This window comes from Balaenoptera borealis, assembly GCF_965194805.1.
Source record: "Balaenoptera borealis genome assembly, chromosome: 1".
NCBI lineage: Eukaryota > Metazoa > Chordata > Mammalia > Artiodactyla > Balaenopteridae > Balaenoptera > Balaenoptera borealis.
The window spans coordinates 163,658,143-163,676,517 of record NC_138860.1 but is presented as its reverse complement, the minus strand read 5'-3'; the positions used below and the strand labels follow the sequence as shown (position 1 = coordinate 163,676,517).

The 18,375-nt window shown below is 44.0% G+C and overlaps 1 protein-coding gene across 8 annotated transcripts in view; it reads right to left on the bottom strand.

The window, feature by feature from the left end:
* The window catches only part of MTF1 (metal regulatory transcription factor 1), a 44,637-nt gene that overhangs the window by 17,418 nt on the left and 8,844 nt on the right, over positions 1–18,375 (bottom strand). For all 8 annotated transcript variants that reach the window (XM_082387750.1, XM_082387749.1, XM_082387752.1 and 5 more), the window contains 2 exons: positions 2,866–3,104; positions 1,926–2,057 (listed from right to left, as the gene is read on the bottom strand). In XM_082387750.1, coding sequence (XP_082243876.1) covers positions 1,926–2,057; positions 2,866–3,104 — 371 coding nt within the window. The remainder of the gene's footprint in view (positions 1–1,925; positions 2,058–2,865; positions 3,105–18,375) is intronic.

The following is an 18,375-nucleotide window of genomic DNA, read 5'->3' as shown; positions in this document are numbered from 1 at the left end:
ATCTTCAGAGAGCTTTTCTCTTTTACTTTCTTGATAACCAAAGCTAGAGGTAATATTTTCCTCCTTAGAACTCCGAGGGCATTTATCTACATGCTGCTTTTATGGCACCTGTCATTCCCAATCTTATTTTATCTCTATGTGTATACATTTGTTATCTGTTCTCCTAGATTATAATTCCTTTGAGGGCAGGGTCCATGTAGTTCTTTACATCTGCTGTAGTCTTGCACATAGCAGGCATTCAGTAACTATTTACATGAAAATGAATGCATTTTCTTATAAGCCAACATATTTTATTTCTTTAAATAGAAAGCTTCTCTAAAGTATTTTACTTTTTAAGTACATAAAATCATTGTGTCTAAAGCCCCATCTAACATTCAAGAAAAATTAGCAGTTTTAATCATGACAAAAATGCGTGTGATTGAATAGAAATCAGAGTCCCCTTGACAGCCCTATGGGGAAAAAAGTAACCCAAGCTTCACAGCAGCTGGAGAGTAACCAACTAGAATCTAAATACTCTTGCTTTTAGAGGGGCCATGACTCAGGAATGCATCTGTAATTTTTGAAACACATTTCCATTTAATTGGTGTTTAAGAGTTGACTGTCCCTGAAGACTTTTCAATTTCTAGGTATCCTAATGAGATGAGTGATTTGAGAACAGAAAGGTAGCATATTTAATGCCATGAACGTAAGAGCAATCCCTCCTGTCAAATTCAAAGACATTGTTTATGGGCAATTTTCAGTAATATATCTATATTACATTTAGGGGGAATCCTTACAAACTGATTACCTTGTTAAAAATGTCATATAATCATCCCAAAGTTGTTCTTCAATCCCTGCTGAATGCCCAGAACCACGCTAAATGCTATGAGCAGAGGAGAAAGTAGATGATACAATTCCTTCCTTCAACCTTATATTTATACATGCATCAATTAAATATATATGTGTGTGTCCATATATGTATATATATATATATATAAATTGAAATCTATAGATAAAAATGGATGCTCCTATATGTCTGCATGTACACATGACATAGTACAAAGCAACAACCGAACAAGTGATAAAAGAAAAAAATATCTGCACCAGTAGCCTAAGCATCCCTACCCCTCATTTCCCCTCATTTCCTCCTTCCCTCCTCACCTCTTCTTAGGTACATATCCCTGCCTCTGTGCTCAAAGCTCTTCTAGCATCTCAGTCTCAGATACTGTCTGGTTACTTGTGGTTCTTTTCCACCAGGCTAAGTTTCTCAAAAGGAGAGCCGGTATCTTAGTATTTCTCTAGCACTGATAAAAGTACCCACCACGTAAGTGAGTTTCAACAAATGTTTCTTGAAAATAAAGGGGTGGGGAGGCTTCCCTGGTGGCACAGTGGTTAAGAATCCACCTGCCAATGCAGGGGACATGGATTCGAGCCCTGGTCCGGGAAGATCCCACATGCCGCGGAGCTACTAAGCCCGTGCGTCAAAACTACTGAGCCTGTGCTCTAGGGCTGGCGAGCCACAACTACTGAGCCCGCGTGCCACAATTATTGAAGCCCACGTGCTCTGCAACAAGAGAAGCCACCACGATGAGAAGCCCGTGCAGCGCAACTAGAGAAAGCCCGTGTGCAGTAACAAAGACCCAATGCAGCCAAATAAATAAATAAATAAATAAATAAATAAAATAAATTTATTTAAAAAAAAAGAAAGAAAGAAAGGGAAAGAATGAGGCAGAGAGGCCACCATCCGCAGAGTAGGTAGGGATGCTCTTGGAATCCATCGCCACTCCTCCAATCTGCAGTAGTTGGTTACAAATATCCTGGGGAAAGCAAACACTGCCCAAAGAACCAGCGAAGGGAATTTCCTTTCCACTTTGAAAAATTTTAGAGTACATCAAAACACTCAGCTGAAACTTGGTCAGTGACAAATAGAAAACAGCAAGACCCACCGAAATGGCTTTTCTCCTGTATGGGTTCGAATGTGCTTCCTCAGATCACTGAGCGTGGTGAAGTACTTGCTGCAGCCTTCAGATTCACAGTTAAACGTCTTCCCTGTGTGAAGCCGCTGATGTGCTTTCAGCCTGCAAGATACCCCAGAGAAATCCCCTTTGTCATAATGTACTACAGAGCCTTCCCACGTCAGCTTAATGTGCGTCAGGGTCAAGTGCATAAGAATTCTATAGCCGTAATACATTAGCAGCCACCATTGAGTGCTCAGAGAGAAATTCAGAGAAGTACACGGCGTAGAGGTGTGAGTGTGACCCTGGAGCCAGGCTGCCTGGGACTCAAATTCTGTTCTCTTCTACCAGAAGGGGGCCTTGAGCCAGTTACAAAGCCTCTCCGTGCTTCCATTGCCTGAGCAGTGGCTGTGAGGATCAGCACTCAGGACACTTCCTAGCACACAACGAGCGCTTTTTAAGTGTTAGCTAGTATTTATTATGTGTGCTATTTTATACGCAATGTTGAACACTAATGTAAGTCTCTTGACACAAACGGGGGAAAAGGGAAATGGCTGAGTGGACCACTCCCCATTTCTTGGGGCTAGAAAAAAGTTAATCTTTAAGGTGAGGCAGGGAAGGAAGTGAAAGAAACCTTGGTTCCAAGCTCCTGAGCCAACAGGAGATATTATTCTATGCTAAATACTAAAATCCTGAGGCCAGGATGTCATTCCAGGAGATATGAATCCGGACACAAATGGACTCTGATTTTTAACCAACCTAGTATGTGTCAATCTTTAAGTTACAAGTTCCTCTAATGAACTGTCAACAGTTGAGCATTACTGTCCTCTTTAAAGCCCTGAAAGTGAACGTCTGTACTGTGCAGGGAGAGCTCTGCAGTCAGGACAGAGCTGCGGTCAGAGGCTGGTGGTGCAGGGAGGAATGGGCTGACCTGTACAGCGTGTTGAACGCCTTCTCACAGCCCTGCACGTCGCACTCAAAGGGCTTCTCCTTCGTGTGCACCCGCACGTGGATCCTGAGGCTGTAGGAGGTGAGGAAGGCCTTGCCGCAGCCCTCCTGATTACAGACAAAGGTGTACTCTCCCCGGTGGGTCTTCTGGTGGGTGCGCAGGTTGCCTGCTGTGCTGTAGGTGCGGGGACAGCCCTCAAAGGTGCACTGGTACCGCTTTACCTGGCAGACAGAAGACACCTTGTCAGTGGGACAAAAGAGCTGCTCAGGGCCTAACTCCCTCCAGGGCTTGGCTCTCAGGAGATGCAGATGAGACACACAGGTTTTTATCAACACAGAAAACACCCTCTAACAAAACTGAAGAAAATCTTCCAGTTGACCAAATTACACCTGGACGACAAATGATGAGAGTAATGCCCAAGAGACAAGCTTGTAGGTAGGTAAACACTCTAAATGAATATAAGAACAGTGTTTTTGGACTAGTAAACGTCTACCCCCATAGGTGGGCACATACTTCTACACTTACCCATATTCAAATACAATTTGACTTTAAGGCTTGATTGAACATCCTGCCCTCTGGCACTATATCTTTTTTTTTTTTTTAATTTTTAATTAATTAATTTATTTATTTATTTTTGGCTGTGTTGGGTCTTCGTTTCTGTGCGAGGGCTTTCTCTAGTTGCGGCAAGCGGGGGCCACTCTTCATCGTGGTGCACGGGCCTCTCACTATCGCAGTCTCTCTTGTTGCGGAGCACAGGCTCCAGACGTGCAGGCTCAGTAGTTGTGGCTCCTATAACCCTAACCCTAACAGGCCCAGTTGCTCCGCGGCATGTGGGATCTTCCCAGACCAGGGCTTGAACCCGTCTGGCACTATATCTTGATTGGAACTGACCAATGTTAAATTGAGTTTAAAACATTCTGAAATTTATATACTCAGTCATAGGTATACTAGCACAGTTACGTACTAGCATAATTTCCACTGCATTATTTTCAGGTCTACAGAATGAAAAAAATGTACCATGAATTTCTGGGAATATTTGGTAGTACGACGTTTCTCAAACTGCCAGCCTATTGGTCTCCTTCCCACCATCACCCTTCTGGAAAGGGTGCTATCCACAGGTGCCTCCACCTCCCTCAATGCCTGTGGAACCACTCGGCCAGGTGGGCTTCACCGGACGAAACCATTCTCTTGAGCTTCCTGGTGGTAAAACTCTTTCCTCCTTCCCAATTTTCCTTTAGTATTTGAAAAAAAATCTCATCGACAATGCTTCTCCTTCTGAAAACTTGTCTTTCACCATACAGTAATTCTCTGGGGCTCTTTATCGTCTTCCCTGAGCCACTCACTCCTTTTCTTTAACCTCTAAATGTAGGTTTAGCCCGAAACGTCTCTCTCATCTCCCAAACCTTCCCCATCTCTCCATTGGTTCAGGGGAAGCATCATAGCCTTGGCTGGAGAAGACTGAATTCTGGCACTTAGGTTCAGGACTTTGGGTAGGTCTTTTCACGTCTCTGAACTAAAGATTCTTCATTTCTAAAAGGCAAAACTGAATGCCTGCCCTGTCTGACGGCGCTTCTGAGCAGAACAAAATGAGATAAAGCATCTGTGGAAAGACTTTGTCATTGATCTGATGCTATACATATCAGGGTGCTAGTTCTGCCTATTCTTCAGCTTTAGCAAAAATCTTCATCCCTTAATCCTCATCTTTCTCCAAAGCTTCAGTCCATAGCTCTCACCACACTACTGGTATTCATTCAACAGTTAATGAACTACTATGTCCCAGGCAACAAGTTAGATACCACAGATAAAAAGGCGAACAAGACATAAAGCTCTGTCTTTAAAGAGCACCATTTTAATGAGGTAGATGCGCACAAACTATTACACACTGTGCTGAGTCGGACAACAGATACACACCCGTGGTGCTTGGGAAGCATAAAAAAGGGAAACCTAACCCCTCTAAGAAAGACTGGACACAGTGAAGGCTCAGAAGCTGAGGCAGTCTCTCTGAACTGAGAGTGTTTTTTGGTTTGCCTATTTGTCCATTTTGTAGGGATTAAACTGAAAAAATGCTCCTCAGACAAACCGGAAGAGATGGGCATTCCAGAAAGAAGTAACACCTTGAGAACTACATTGGAGAGATATATGAGTACGCTGGTACAGGGGACCACAAACACACCTGAGTAGGCAAGAGACTGGAAAAAGAATCTAGAAAAATAAGGTGAAGCCTCCTTAGTTAAGCTATAGAGTAGAGGAATAGGACAATGGGAGCCATCAGTAGGTTTTAACCAAGATAGCAACACAATCAGATGTGGGGTTTAGAAAAGATCATTCTGGAAGCTATGGAAGACTGGAAGGCTAAGAGAATAGAAGAAGGGGTAGAGATTAAGAGAAGGGAGACAATAGTCCAAGATAGAGATGAGAAGAATCTGAACTAGGGAAGTGATAGTGGACATCATGAGAGATGTATTGCAGAGAAATTAAAAGGGGAGAAATGAGTGGCTGTAGTGACAACTGGGTGCTGAGGCATGGCAGCAGTCAGGGAGAGGCAAAGTCAAGATCAACTCCCGTGATTGGGGCCTGGATGACCAAAGAGATGGTCACATACCAATTTTGGACTGGATGGGGGTTGGGGAGAGACGATAAGTTGGGTTTGAGGTGCTGCCAGGTAGAAATGTCTAGTAGACAGACATATAGGCTGGAAGCTAAAAAGAAAAGCTACAGCAGGAGTCTCTGGTACACAGATAATAGCTGACTTGACTTTACACTAAAGCAGGCTGGTTCAAGCCGCAGCTCTGCCACTTACTGTGTAACCTTGGGAAAATTACTTAAGCTGAGTCTCAATTTCCTGTATATAACAAGGAAACAAAATCGATCTTTTTGGGGTTGTTGTATTAACTAGGAATAATCTGCATAAAGTATTTCAATACAGGGACTGGCATATAGTAGATGCTCAGTAAAATCTTGGCTACAAGGACAAAAGACGGGCTCCTGAATGTCACCGGCGTTTAAGGAACTGGTCAAAGAAGAGAAGCCATTGATGGATGAGTGCGAGACAGGGCTGGGGAATTAGGAAGAGAAGCAAAGGAGACGGATGTCACAGAAGCCAAAAGATAAAGAGTCTCAAGGAAAAGAGAATGATCAAAATGTTAAATATCAGAAAAAACAAGGAAGATAGGACTGGGGAAACTACTGGATCCAGCAGCTAGGAATTCACCAATGACTCAGCAAGACTAATTTTAATGGACTGATGAGGTCGAAGTCTGGATGAAGGTGAATAATGAAAGGCGGGGATAGATGAGGTCAGAAGTCTGGATGAAGGTGAATAACGAAAGGCGGGGACTGATGAGGTCAGAAGTCTGGATGAAGGTGAATAACGAAAGGCAGGGACTGATGAGGTCAGAAGTCTGGATGAAGGTGAATAACGAAAGGCGGGGATAGAGACTGGAGGTGGAGAGCAGCAGCACAAGTGGACTTTTGAGTTGATGAAGTGCTGTTTGTCTGTTTGAAGTAAGATAGGTCTTGAGCATATCTGGAAGGAGAAGTGTCCTGGAAGAAAGAAGCTGAGGATCTGGGAGGAACACGAAGACCACAAGGATATTTAAAAGCCTGGGCGGAGGGAAAAGCCTCAGGTAGGGGGAAGGACATTCAGTTTCAGAGAAGGAGGATCCGAGGTGAGGATGGGTATGACTCAAGGGCCCTGTGGGCCATGCGGTCTCTCTCACAGCCACTCAACTCCGCTGCTGTATGTGACAGTAACCATAGACAATAGATAAATGGACAAGCAAGGCTGTGCTCCAAAAAAACTTTATTTATGGACAATGAAATCTGAATTTTGTATCATTTTCATATATCATGAAATAATGTTCTTTTGATTTTAAAAATAACTTAAGAATGTGAAAACCATTCTACAAAAACTGGCATCTGTATGGATTTGGCCTGTGGACCACAGTTTGCCAAACCCTGAAAACCTGTTGGTGTGGGGAAGGGAGGGGCCCATCTCCCCTCTGGCTCCTTGTCCTTCTCTCAAAATCCCATCTCCCGGGTGTGGAGAAAAGGGAACCCTCTTGCACTGTTGGTGGGAATGTAAATTGATACAGCCACTATGGAGAACAGTACGGAGGTTCCTTAAAAAACTAAAAATAGAACTACCATAGGACCCAGCAATCCCACTACTGGCATATACCCTGAGAAAACCATAATTCAAAAAGGATCATGTACCACAATGACCACTGCAGCTCTATTTACAATAGCCAGGACATGGAAGCAACCTAAGTGTCCATCAACAGATGCATGGATAAAGAAGATGTGGCACATATATACAATGGAATATTACTCAGCCATAAAAAGAAACGAAATTGAGCTATTTGTAGAGAGGTGGATAGACCTAGAGTCTGTCATACAAAGTGAAGTAAGTCAGAAAGAGAAAAACAAATACCGTATGCAAACACATATATATGGAATCTTAAAAAAAAAAAAAAGGTTATGAAGAACCCAGGGGCAGGACAGGAATAAAGATGCGGATGTAGAGAATGGACTTGAGGACATGGGGAGGGGGAAGGGTAAGCTGGGACGAAGTGAGAGAGTGGCATGGACTTATATACACTACCAAATGTAAAATAGATAGCTAGTGGGAAGCAGCCGCATAGCACAGGGACATCAGCTCAGTGCTCTGTGACCACCTAGAGGGGTAGGATAGGGAGGGTAGGAGGGAGATGCAAAAGGGAGGAGATATGGGGATATATGTATGTGTATAGCTGATTCACTTTGTTATAAAGCAGAAACTAACACACCATTTTAAAGCAATTATACTTCAATAAAGATGTTAAAAAAAAAAAAAAGCCCATCTCCCCTCTGGCTCCTTGTCCTTCTCTCAAAAGCCCAACCACCCATAGGATCTTGCACATGTCTTTAGGTTCCCCAGGCAAGCGCTCTCTCACTCATTCACCCCTTTCCCTTCCCCATGCCACACAGGACGTGCTCCATAAACATCTGCTGAACTGAACTACTGACCAGGCATTCTCATGTCTCAGTGCCTAGCTTTGAAGCCAATCACTGCCAGATTTATTCTAAAACAGTGTCCCACATGTACCACCTCTCTGCTCAAATGATTAAGTCCCAATTCCCTAGCCTCGTATTCAAAGTCCTTCCAGGTCCTCTTCTGTCACCAGGCCAAAAGCAGGCTCTGTCGAGGCCTACAGGGGACAGTAACCCCTTCCCTAACTGCAACACTGAATTCCCACTCGCCTGCCTTTGTTCTCTCTCTTTTCTCTCTATTGGAAATGCCTGGTTCCTTTCTTCTCTGCTTTTCTGAGTCTCTCTCTTCCATTCAAGCCTCACTACTTCCGATGCCCGCCACTATCACTCCATATCTATGTGACAGTGCCCTTCTCTGAATTCTAATAATATTTAACTATGCCACTCAGCGTACATGGTTAATTACCCTATCACGCACATGTCCTGATTTTTCATCAAGACTAAAAACAAACCTCTTTGGTGCTGCAAGATAGAGATTTCAAAATGATCACTGACCAGGAAGGAGAACCAGGACCCCATGAATGCTATAATAAAGGAGTCTGCATGTCTCTGTCGTACAGCTTACAACAACGGTGAATGACAAGAGCAGAATTTCATTCTTAAGACGCTACAGCAGTTGATAACTTTGTAAGTAACAAGTGCAACTAACTATCCCTCCCTGTCTCCCAGCCCTACCAACCCCTGCTCCCATCTAGGTTTTCTTACTTGGCCAGTTCAAGCTTCCATTAAGTGTTCCTTCCTCAAGGACCTCTTCCCTGACCGATCCCTACCCTCTCCCCAAACTACAAGAGGTACCCTTATTACAGGTTCTCATAGCATCCTGTATTTCTTTAAAGCACGTAGACAATTTACATGATTATCTGTTTGGAATCTAGGCACAGCAGTAGCTGGAAAGCAGGAGGCACTAAGTAGATATTTGTGGAGTTAAATGAATAAACGGCTACTCTCCAGCTGGACTGTAGGCTCCATGAGAGCAAGAACCACATCCGTCTTGTTCACTGCCAACAGCCTCAGGAACTAGCCTCGTGGAGAAGTAACTCAGATTTGTTGAGTGAAGGAATGGATGACTGAACGAACAAACAAAACAAAACCAACAGGACTTAGTGTTGAGGAAAGTAGTGGCAAGGACTATAAGTGACAAAGCAACAGAGTTTCAAGGAGGATGGTCAACCAGGTCAAATGTAGCAGAGGTGACTGAGGAAGCATTTCTTGGACTCAGCCAACTCACCAGGTCAGAACTGCCCCAGCAAGACTAGCTTCATTGGAGGCGTAGGGGCAGAAGCCAGGATGTAACAGGCTGAAAAGTCAGGGAAAAGGGAGGAGCTACGGCCAACGAATATAACTACTCTTTCACGGAACGGCTGAGGAGAGAGAGGGGAAAGTTAGGAGAGAGGACAAAGAGTGGGGAAGGTATTTGCATTTAACGGGGGGGGGGGGACAGATGACTGTCAAAGCAAATGCTCCCCAAGAGTATGCTGAATAAACGCGCAACCTCACCCCATCTGGAGGAAGGCAGTAAATGCAAGTCTCTATACTGTGTCTTTCAGAATCGTTTCTAAACAGCACCAAATTTCACAAAAAGGGAAAACTAAACCACCTCAAACTGGATCAAAGGAGGAAGTTGCAAAAAACACGTTACACAGCGGAGATGTTGCAACATTTGGTACATTTAAATACAGTTAATGTTTTCTGAATGCATACATGCATGATAAACCTTGTTCCAGGGATTATTTTCTCCCAGGTGCTAGGGATAGAGAAAAAATGGCCCCTGCTCTCAAGGAGTTCAAAGTCAAGAGGCAATTCAAACAGACAAGAACAATATGGTATGAGAAGTTGTATGGATACTAGAATATAGAGAAAAACTTAGGAAAAAAAAACTACAAAAAACTTAAACTTGGGGATGACTAAGAAAAGCTTCTCGAAGGAGGTGATACCCAAGCTAAATTTAAAGAACTTGAGGGAGAGGTGACACATAATAAATTGGCCTATTGAAATTAACTGAAGTATCTGTAATATGAACATAATGTCACCAAAGATTCCATTGGAAAACACATTTCTCCAAATGAGTTTGAGCACTGCATCACTTAAACGGCTGTCGATTATGAAGTTAAGGAGCTCAGAGACAGCACAGTTTGGGCTCACTGAGGACGGACCAGGTCTAATGCTAGGAATGGGCAGGAGGCATGAGCTTTCAGAGAACTGATGTTGATTCATAAAGTGTTCTGAGTAGTTCTAGAATAAAGAAGTATTTAACAAGGATGACTGCCTTGTTAAGTCAACAGGACCAGAGGAGGAAAGGTGAATGAGAGAAGCAAAAATGAGAAAAACACTGGAACTCCAGGAGACAAAAGCTTAAAAAAATTCAGAAGAGAAAAAAGGCTGGGTTTCTGCTGGAGGAAAAAGAAATGAGTCCGAGAGAACTAGATCCTACACACACTAACAGCGTCATTCTCAATAAGGAAAGGGAGCTTCTGATTGTGAGCACCCAGCATCTGAACATTCTTATGAATAAATGATTGGCTTGGCTGCTACAGCTGTAGGAGCTGCCCTTTCCTTCCCATCACTAGGGACTTCCCATCCCTCTCCCCAGTACCAACTCTGTTTCCACACTGGCAGTGATCTCCTTTCTCCCACTCCATAATGTACAACCAAAGAGCTCGAAATAGAAATGGAAGAGCCCTGCAGTGACCTCCACTGCCCATCTCAGAGCTGAATTCACATAGCTGCTCCCACACCTCAATCCTTTACCCTTACAGAACTAATGTCATCCATCCTGTTGCCCCTGATTTCTCAGCCCTTTTCATAGCTAATGGGTTTCAGTGTCTGATTCTCCTCTCTGTCTTTGCAAAGGTGGTGTGTATCATAGAAAAGCACAAAGTCCTCAGTTCAAATCTCAGCTCTACCACTTGCCAGTTGTATGTTTCTAAGCCTCCGTTTTCTCATCTGTAAAATGAGAGCTAACAGTACCTATTTTATAAGATTAGTATGAAAATACAAGACTATCAGAGTCCCTAACACAGTGCCTAGTACACAGCAGGCACTCAGCAGGATGCTAACCATCTAACCCTCTTGCCACTGTCACTGCCAGCCTAACAGGAGTCCTCATTCTTTAGCTGTAAGAGTCCTCAGCTTATGAAGTAAGTAAGTCATGGGAATGTAATGTACAGCATGGTAACTATAGTTAATAATACTGTATTGTATATTTGAAAGTTGCTGAGAGAGTAGATCTTAAACTTCTCATCACGAGAAGAAAAGGTTGTAACTCTGCGTGGGGATGGACGGTAACTAGACTTACAGTGGTGATCATTTGGCAATATATACAATTACTGAATCATTATGTTATATAGTGTTATATGTCAATTTTATCTCAATTGAAAAAAATTAAGAATGATATTGAAAAAGAGCCCCCAGGGCTTCCCTGGTGGCGCAGTGGTTGAGAGTCTGCCTGCTAATGCAGGGAACACGGATTCGAGCCCTGGTCTGGGAAGATCCCACATGCCGCGGAGCAACTAGTCCCGTGAGCCACAACTACTGAGCCTGCGCATCTGCAGCCTGTGCTCCACAACAAGAGAGGCCGCGATAGTGAGAGGCCCGCGCACCGCGATGAAGAGTGGCCCCCACTTGCCGCAACTGGAGAAAGCCCTCGCACAGAAACGAAGACCCAACATAGCAATCAATCAATCAATCAATTAAAAAAAAAAAAGACTCCTCATTTCCTCCTCTTCCCCTTAAAAAAAAAAAAAAAAAAAAGAGCCCCCAGCTTTGCCTCGTGCCCCAACTGCCCACCATGGAAGTAACTTTCGGGGGCCTGCTGCTACGGAAGGCCGAGAAGTCCAAGGCAGCAGAGCGTGAGCGTGGAAGGTTACCTGTGGCAACGGCTGCACCTAGAACCCCTCCAGCGGGACTACCAACATGTTCCCCTTGTAAAACACGGTTCAAAATGGTGGGTCACATTCCACAGCTGTATTAATATGACAGTTCAGCAAATTAGGGGTCACTGGGTTCCAGGGAACCCAAACACAATTTATAACCCTGTTTTAGGAGAAAATGCTTCCCAAAGAGTTCCTAACAAAGACAATTTTAACCTTTTCTTTAACAGAATACCTCCTTCCATACCTCCTTCAAGAACTATGTGGGCCTACGAGGAAGAGAAAGTAAATGAACATTCACCAAACCAGACCAAACCACCATGCACCAGACACTATGCTAAATGTTTTATGCATCCCGTTACATATTTATAAATGAATAAATCTCAGTTCACCGTCACGAAACGCAACGGGATATTTTCATTTCAATTTTACAAAAGGGGAAACAGAGCAGCTTACCCAAGGCCACACTGTATATACCAGAACAAAGACGGAACCTAGGTCTAAATTATCCCTGCGCACATCACAGAAGAAACAATTTTAAGAATAAGCTTGATTTAAATAAGAGAAAAACATTAACATTTGGATTCTTTCTCCAATGTCCTACCACAGCGAAATTTTAGCAATACTCAACAGGTACAGCCTATGTAAAATGTAAATCTGAGAACTGTTATTCCTGCAGCATTATGCTGGAAAACTAGTATGAACATAAAACCACCCTTGTCCCTTTTCCAAGCCAGTGGGCCTCAGTGATGGAAATGCTGAATGCTGCACAAAGGTATGTGACACACATGCAGCCATGCAGGGGACAGCGCTCAAATGGCTTGTCTGCTGGTAAACAGAAAATGCTTCCAGCCCTGGTTTCCTACCGAACCTCGCACATACAGCCTCTAGCGGTCTCCCTGCTAGACTCCCCTAGAGTCCCTCAGTGCACGGATTATTTCTTTGTTCTTCCTGGTATTTGACAAATGTAGATACTCAATAAGCAAAAGCTTGTGGAAAGAATGAATGGATCCTTAACACTAGCATTTCAAGCAGAAACAGTCTCTGTCCTAGTTCTGAAGGGCAATTCCGTGGGTATTCAGAAGGGAACCTGTAAAGGAATATAATCACTGTGTGCAAAGACTAAAAGTGGGTGGGTCCCCTCTGCAGAGTCAGCAACAACCTGGTTTGTCTGAGTGGATCCTTCCACTGCCTGAGGGATTGATAATGAGGAATGAGATTGGAACTGGGTCTCCCAAGGTAAAGGGCACGTTGCAAAAAGGCTCTGAAACACTGGAGTCAAATTTTCCCCCCTATTTTTATACCTAAAATTTGTCACACTAAAAAAACCAGACCCCTTGGAATGTCACTGACCAACGTAGCAAGCAGCCTAATTCATAAAGCATCACTGTAACTGTGCTTCTTGGTAGAAAAAGCTATTCTCTCCCAATCAATACACTGGAATACTCTGATGCATCATGAAGAGCATATTTGGTATGTGATTCCTGGGCTTCTTCACACTTCTTGGCCAACCATGCAGCAGAAAAGTGCAAGATCAGTTGGTGGGGCGGGGGGGGGAACGTTATGTTCACCAATGTGGTTCAGACAGAGGTAGATGAACAGATAACCTAACAGTCCTGGAAAGGTCTCAGGAAGGGCACAGATGCAAGAAAGTTTGGGAAACCATCGACTGCATGAACTGACTAAAGGAAATACAGCTCCTTAGAAATACAGCTGAGTAGAAAGGTTTTAAAAGAGCAATGCTTAAGAATGCTGATCCTGGACTTCCCTGGTGGCGCAGTGGTTAAGAATCCTCCTGCCAAGGCAGAGGACATGGGTTCGAACCCTGGTCTGGGAAGATCCCACATGCCACGGAGCAACTAAGCCCACAAGCCACAACTACTGAAGCCCGAGTGCCACAACTACTGAAGCCCACACACCTAGAGCCCGTGCTGCACAACAAGAAGCTACCGCAATGAGAAGCCCGCGCACTGCAATGAAGACCCAACGCAGCCATAAATAAATTAATTAAAAAAAAAAAAAGAATGCTGATCCTCAGCAAAATGACAATGTTTTGATTTGAGAGTTTTCAAAGCTACCAAATCAACAGGCAGACAGTAGTAAAGTAGCAAGTTCAAGAATAAGACATGTGCAATTTGAATGGGAATGACCAGTGGCCCTGCGGAAGGAGAAGACAGCACCTGTAGCAAGGTTCTGGTTGGTTTATTTTTGCACACGACAAGCATGAGGGAAAAAAATGAAGTAATAGGTAAGCCAACCACACACTATAGGAAACAATGGAACAATCAAGGGTAAACAGGAAAATCAAGCTAAAATCTGACTCTGAAAATAAGCTGCTTCGGAAGCCAAGAAGACTTAACTAGTTATCAAATGACCTGATTTCTCAAGAGTAACACCTGGGCGTAGAGATGGAGAAAAGACCAAGTTTTTGTTTTTCTGGGTTTTCTTTAAAGGTGGGGGTGGGGCAATGTAAAGAAATCATGAAGAGTGTTATCAAATAGTCATAAACACTGGCCTCTTCAGGCCAATTAAATGGATTTAAGTGCCAAAAAATAAAATAAAATAACACCTTTGTTAAAACAAAAGCTACACGTCTGTTAAAACAAAAGCTACGGTTAAGATGGTGCTTCAGGAAGGCGAGTCTCCTGAATGTCTGGTCATTTAGCAAAATTTTCAAAGGCTGAAAGCCACTGCTGCTTCTCCCTCAATCCCCAACCAACCCTGCAACTAATGATTTCAAAAATAGTTTCTAGAATCTTCCGTGTAGATCTCATGGATAGAATGGGAAAATGTGGTGAGAGGAAAGTAGAGTGAGCTAAATCCACGGTAGACTGAACAAGGTGCTTACATGTGCCCTTGACCTTGTCCTATTACATGATTATCAAGGATCAGAAGACATGAGTGGTAAACCAGGCTTGCAAGTAGGACGAAGTGGGAAAGTGACAGCTCATATCACTGACTGCATAATCATTCCTTCTCTACCATCTCCTCCTTTTCTGCCTAGATCAGCATTTCCCAAAATGTGTTCCACAAAACACTGACCGTGGAAATAAGACCTGAAAAATGGTTTCCCAAGTTCCAAATATTTGGAGAATTCTGCATGTCCTTCCTTCTTAGTTATTATCAAAAGCTCTTGAGAAATCCCATACTAATAAGCAAATCTCTGTCTTGATTTAACTTTATGTTTCCCAAACATCTGCTCTTGAAACACTCTCACATAGTAATCATTAACTGAGGATGGCCCAAAGTTTAGGCCCTAAGCCATGTTCAAATTCCCTCTGCTAAAAAAATGATCCAGTCCCCTAGACTTACTACCGCCTCATCACTCTTCTTCCTCCAACTACCCTATTAGAAAAAGAAAAGAAAAAGTTGATGCTTCCTGCCTCCTGTTTCCTCACTGCCCACTCACTTCTCCATCGCTGGACATCTGGCTTCAGCCTCCAGCGCTCTAGCGCAAGTCTTCCCATGAGGTGATCAATTGCACAAGCAGCAGAACTAATGGCTCCTCTTCGGCCCCTCAATCCCTCTGCAGGGTCACAAGGGAATATTCACACTTCTTAAATCTCTCTTCCCTCAGCTTCCACAGCACTGCGTTCCACCCAACCCTGGGACTATGGGAACTCTGGTTCCTCTTTCTCTTTCCAACCCTTCGATTCTCAGAACAATTCTTACTTCTCCCTTGGGTTATTTGCCCACAGTTTGAACTACTGCTCCTTCATGGATCCGCAATTCTAATCCCCAGCCACTTCCTCGACTTCAGGTCCACATTTCCAAAGGGCTTCTCAACTTGTTCACGTTGCTCTTCCCCAAGGACTATACATTCATTATACTCCGACCATCTCATCAATTTCCCCACCAAACATTCTCCTCTTCCTGTCTTCTTGATTCCTGTTGTGGAATCACCATTCATGGAGGGCGAGGGGGACAGAAGAGTCGGCCGCTTTCTCCTCAGCAGGCACAGAGCACTCTGAATGAGCCTCAAAGTACCTATCACAGTGGACTTGAACTACTTAACTCACTACTGAGATCGGAAGCTCCATCAGTCATCCATGTGGCCCCTGTGCTAAGAGACAGAAGAAACTCAACACGCTTGGAAAAACGGATGAATCCTTTGAGTCAGACCCCATTCATGGCTCATTCTTCAAACTCCAATAATATACCAAGTTCTCTTATACTTCAACAAAAGCTCTGGATTCTTTCCACACCATCCTTCATCAGACTCAAAGGAAACCCCAAACCTAAACTGCAACTATCTCCTAACCAGGCAATCAAGCTGCCACGGCTACCAGAGCAACCTTTCTAAAATACCACTCTAACCACATCACTCCTTGGCTCAGACACCTTCAGTGTATTTCCAGAATACAGTCCAGGTCCCTCTGCATGCTGTCACTGCCTTCCATGTCTGAGTCTCTGCTGTACTTCCATCCTTCTCTGCTACAACTCCCTATGTTCTAGACTAAGGGTAGTCAGGGCAGCCCACTGCCTGTTTTGTAAGTAAAATTTTATTGGAATACAGCTAACTGACATTTGGGGCCAGACAATTATTTATGTGTTGTAGGGAGCTGTCCCGTGCACTGTAGATATTTTACAGACCTTTGGTCTCTACCCACTAGATTCCAGTAGCACTTCCCCAGTGCGACAACCAAAAATGTCTTCAGATATTGCCAAATGTGTCTCCTGGGGGACAAAACTACCCCCAGCTAAGAAACACCATTCTAGAGATTTCCAAGTGCCAGCTAACAGTAGGATGTTGTTGCTAATAAAATACAGACCATATCACAATTGTAGTACAGTGTCCAGATGAAGAGATAAAGAGTCGCACAGTACTCAGTGCCAGTTGACTCACACTTGTGAGACTGTGCTCAATTACAAATTTTAAGGACTTTGGAAAACTGGAACTTGTACAATCAAAGGTGACCAGGCTGATGAGAAACTAGAGGAAAATGTCGTAAGAAGAACATTTAAGTAAATGGAGATGTCGAGCCTGCACAGGAAAAGATGTAGAGAAACCCATGATCTTCAATTACCTGACGGGTTGTCGGGTGGGAGGAAGGTTTAGCTTGCTGCTCAGAAAGGAAGCACTGGGGGCTTGCCTGGTGGCACAGTGGTAAAGAATCTGCCTGCTAATGCAGGGGACACGGGTTCGAGCCCTGGTCCGGAAAGATCCCACATGCCGCGGAGCAACTGAGCCCGTGCGCCACAACTACTGAGCCTATGCTCTAGAGCCCGTGAGCCACAACTACTGAAGTCTGTGCACCTAGAGCCCATGCTCCGCAACAAGAGAAGCCACCGCAATGAGAAGCCCGCGCACCACAACGAAGAGTAGCCCCCGCTCGCCACAACTAGAGAAAGCCCGCGTGCAACAACAAAGACCCAACGCAGTCAAAAATAAAATAAATAAATTTAAAAAAAAAGAAGAAAGGAAGCACTGGGACCAGTGGGCAGCAGCTATAGGCAGGCAGATTTTGGCTGCATACGAGCAAAAGCTTTCTAACAATCAGAGCTGGCCAACAAACTCTGTATTAGGCTGGACTGTGAAACACTGTGCTCTCGTCGTTCTGTAAGTGTTCAAGCAGAGACCAGAGGCATTGGTGTCGGAGATGCTGCAGAGAGATCCCTGCATGAGGTGGGAGGTAAGACAAGATGGTCTCACTAGGGTTCCTTCCAGCTCTGAGGTTCCAAGGCTAGCAAAGGAAAACCAAATGCCACGAAAAAAACGATTCTCCCGTTTCAAGACCTGAATTACAGCAAAAGAGGAAAATATTCTGCTAAACAATTTACCCAGTGGCTGTTTGGTAACATCTTACATTTAGTCCCTGGCATTGCAACTACCAGGGATCGGTTTTTTTCCTAGTTGACCTGCAATTAGCTCCCAGATAATGTATATCACTACCTTTAAACCACATCTTTTACTCTGCTAATTATCACCCTTAGTACAATCTGTACAATGCTTTACAGTTTTCGAAACATTGTAATACGTGTTACCTTACGCACATTAGCTAAATATGAGCACGAAAACTTCTTTTAGATAACCTGCTCTCATTTACTGCCTCCTGCCCGAGTTTCTTACAAAAGAAAGCTAGCCTTGGGCTTCCCTGGTGGCGCAGTGGTTAAGAATCCGCCTGCCAACGCAGGGGACACAGGTTCGAGCCCTGGTCCGGGAAGATCCCACATGCCGCGGAGCAACTAAGCCCGTGCACCACAACTACTGAGCCTGCACTCTAGAGCCTGCGAGCCACAACTACTGAGCCCGAGTGCCACAACTACTGAAGCCCGCGTGCCTAGAGCCCGTTCTCCACAACAAGAGAAGCCACCGCAATGAGAAGCCTGAGCACTGCAACGAAGAGTAGCCCCCGCTCGCTGCAACTAGAGAAAGCCTGCACGCAGCCCGCACGCAGCAACAAAGACCCAACTCAGCCAAAAGTAAAAATTAATTAATTAATTAATTAATTAATTTAAAAAAAAGAAAGCTAGCCGTTACTATCCATTAAGCTTTCACTAATAAAGTATAGTCCAGCAAATACTCATCTCTCCAAAACAAGTCATCTTTACACAACTCAGAGATAAGCCAAATCCAGTTATTTCCACATCA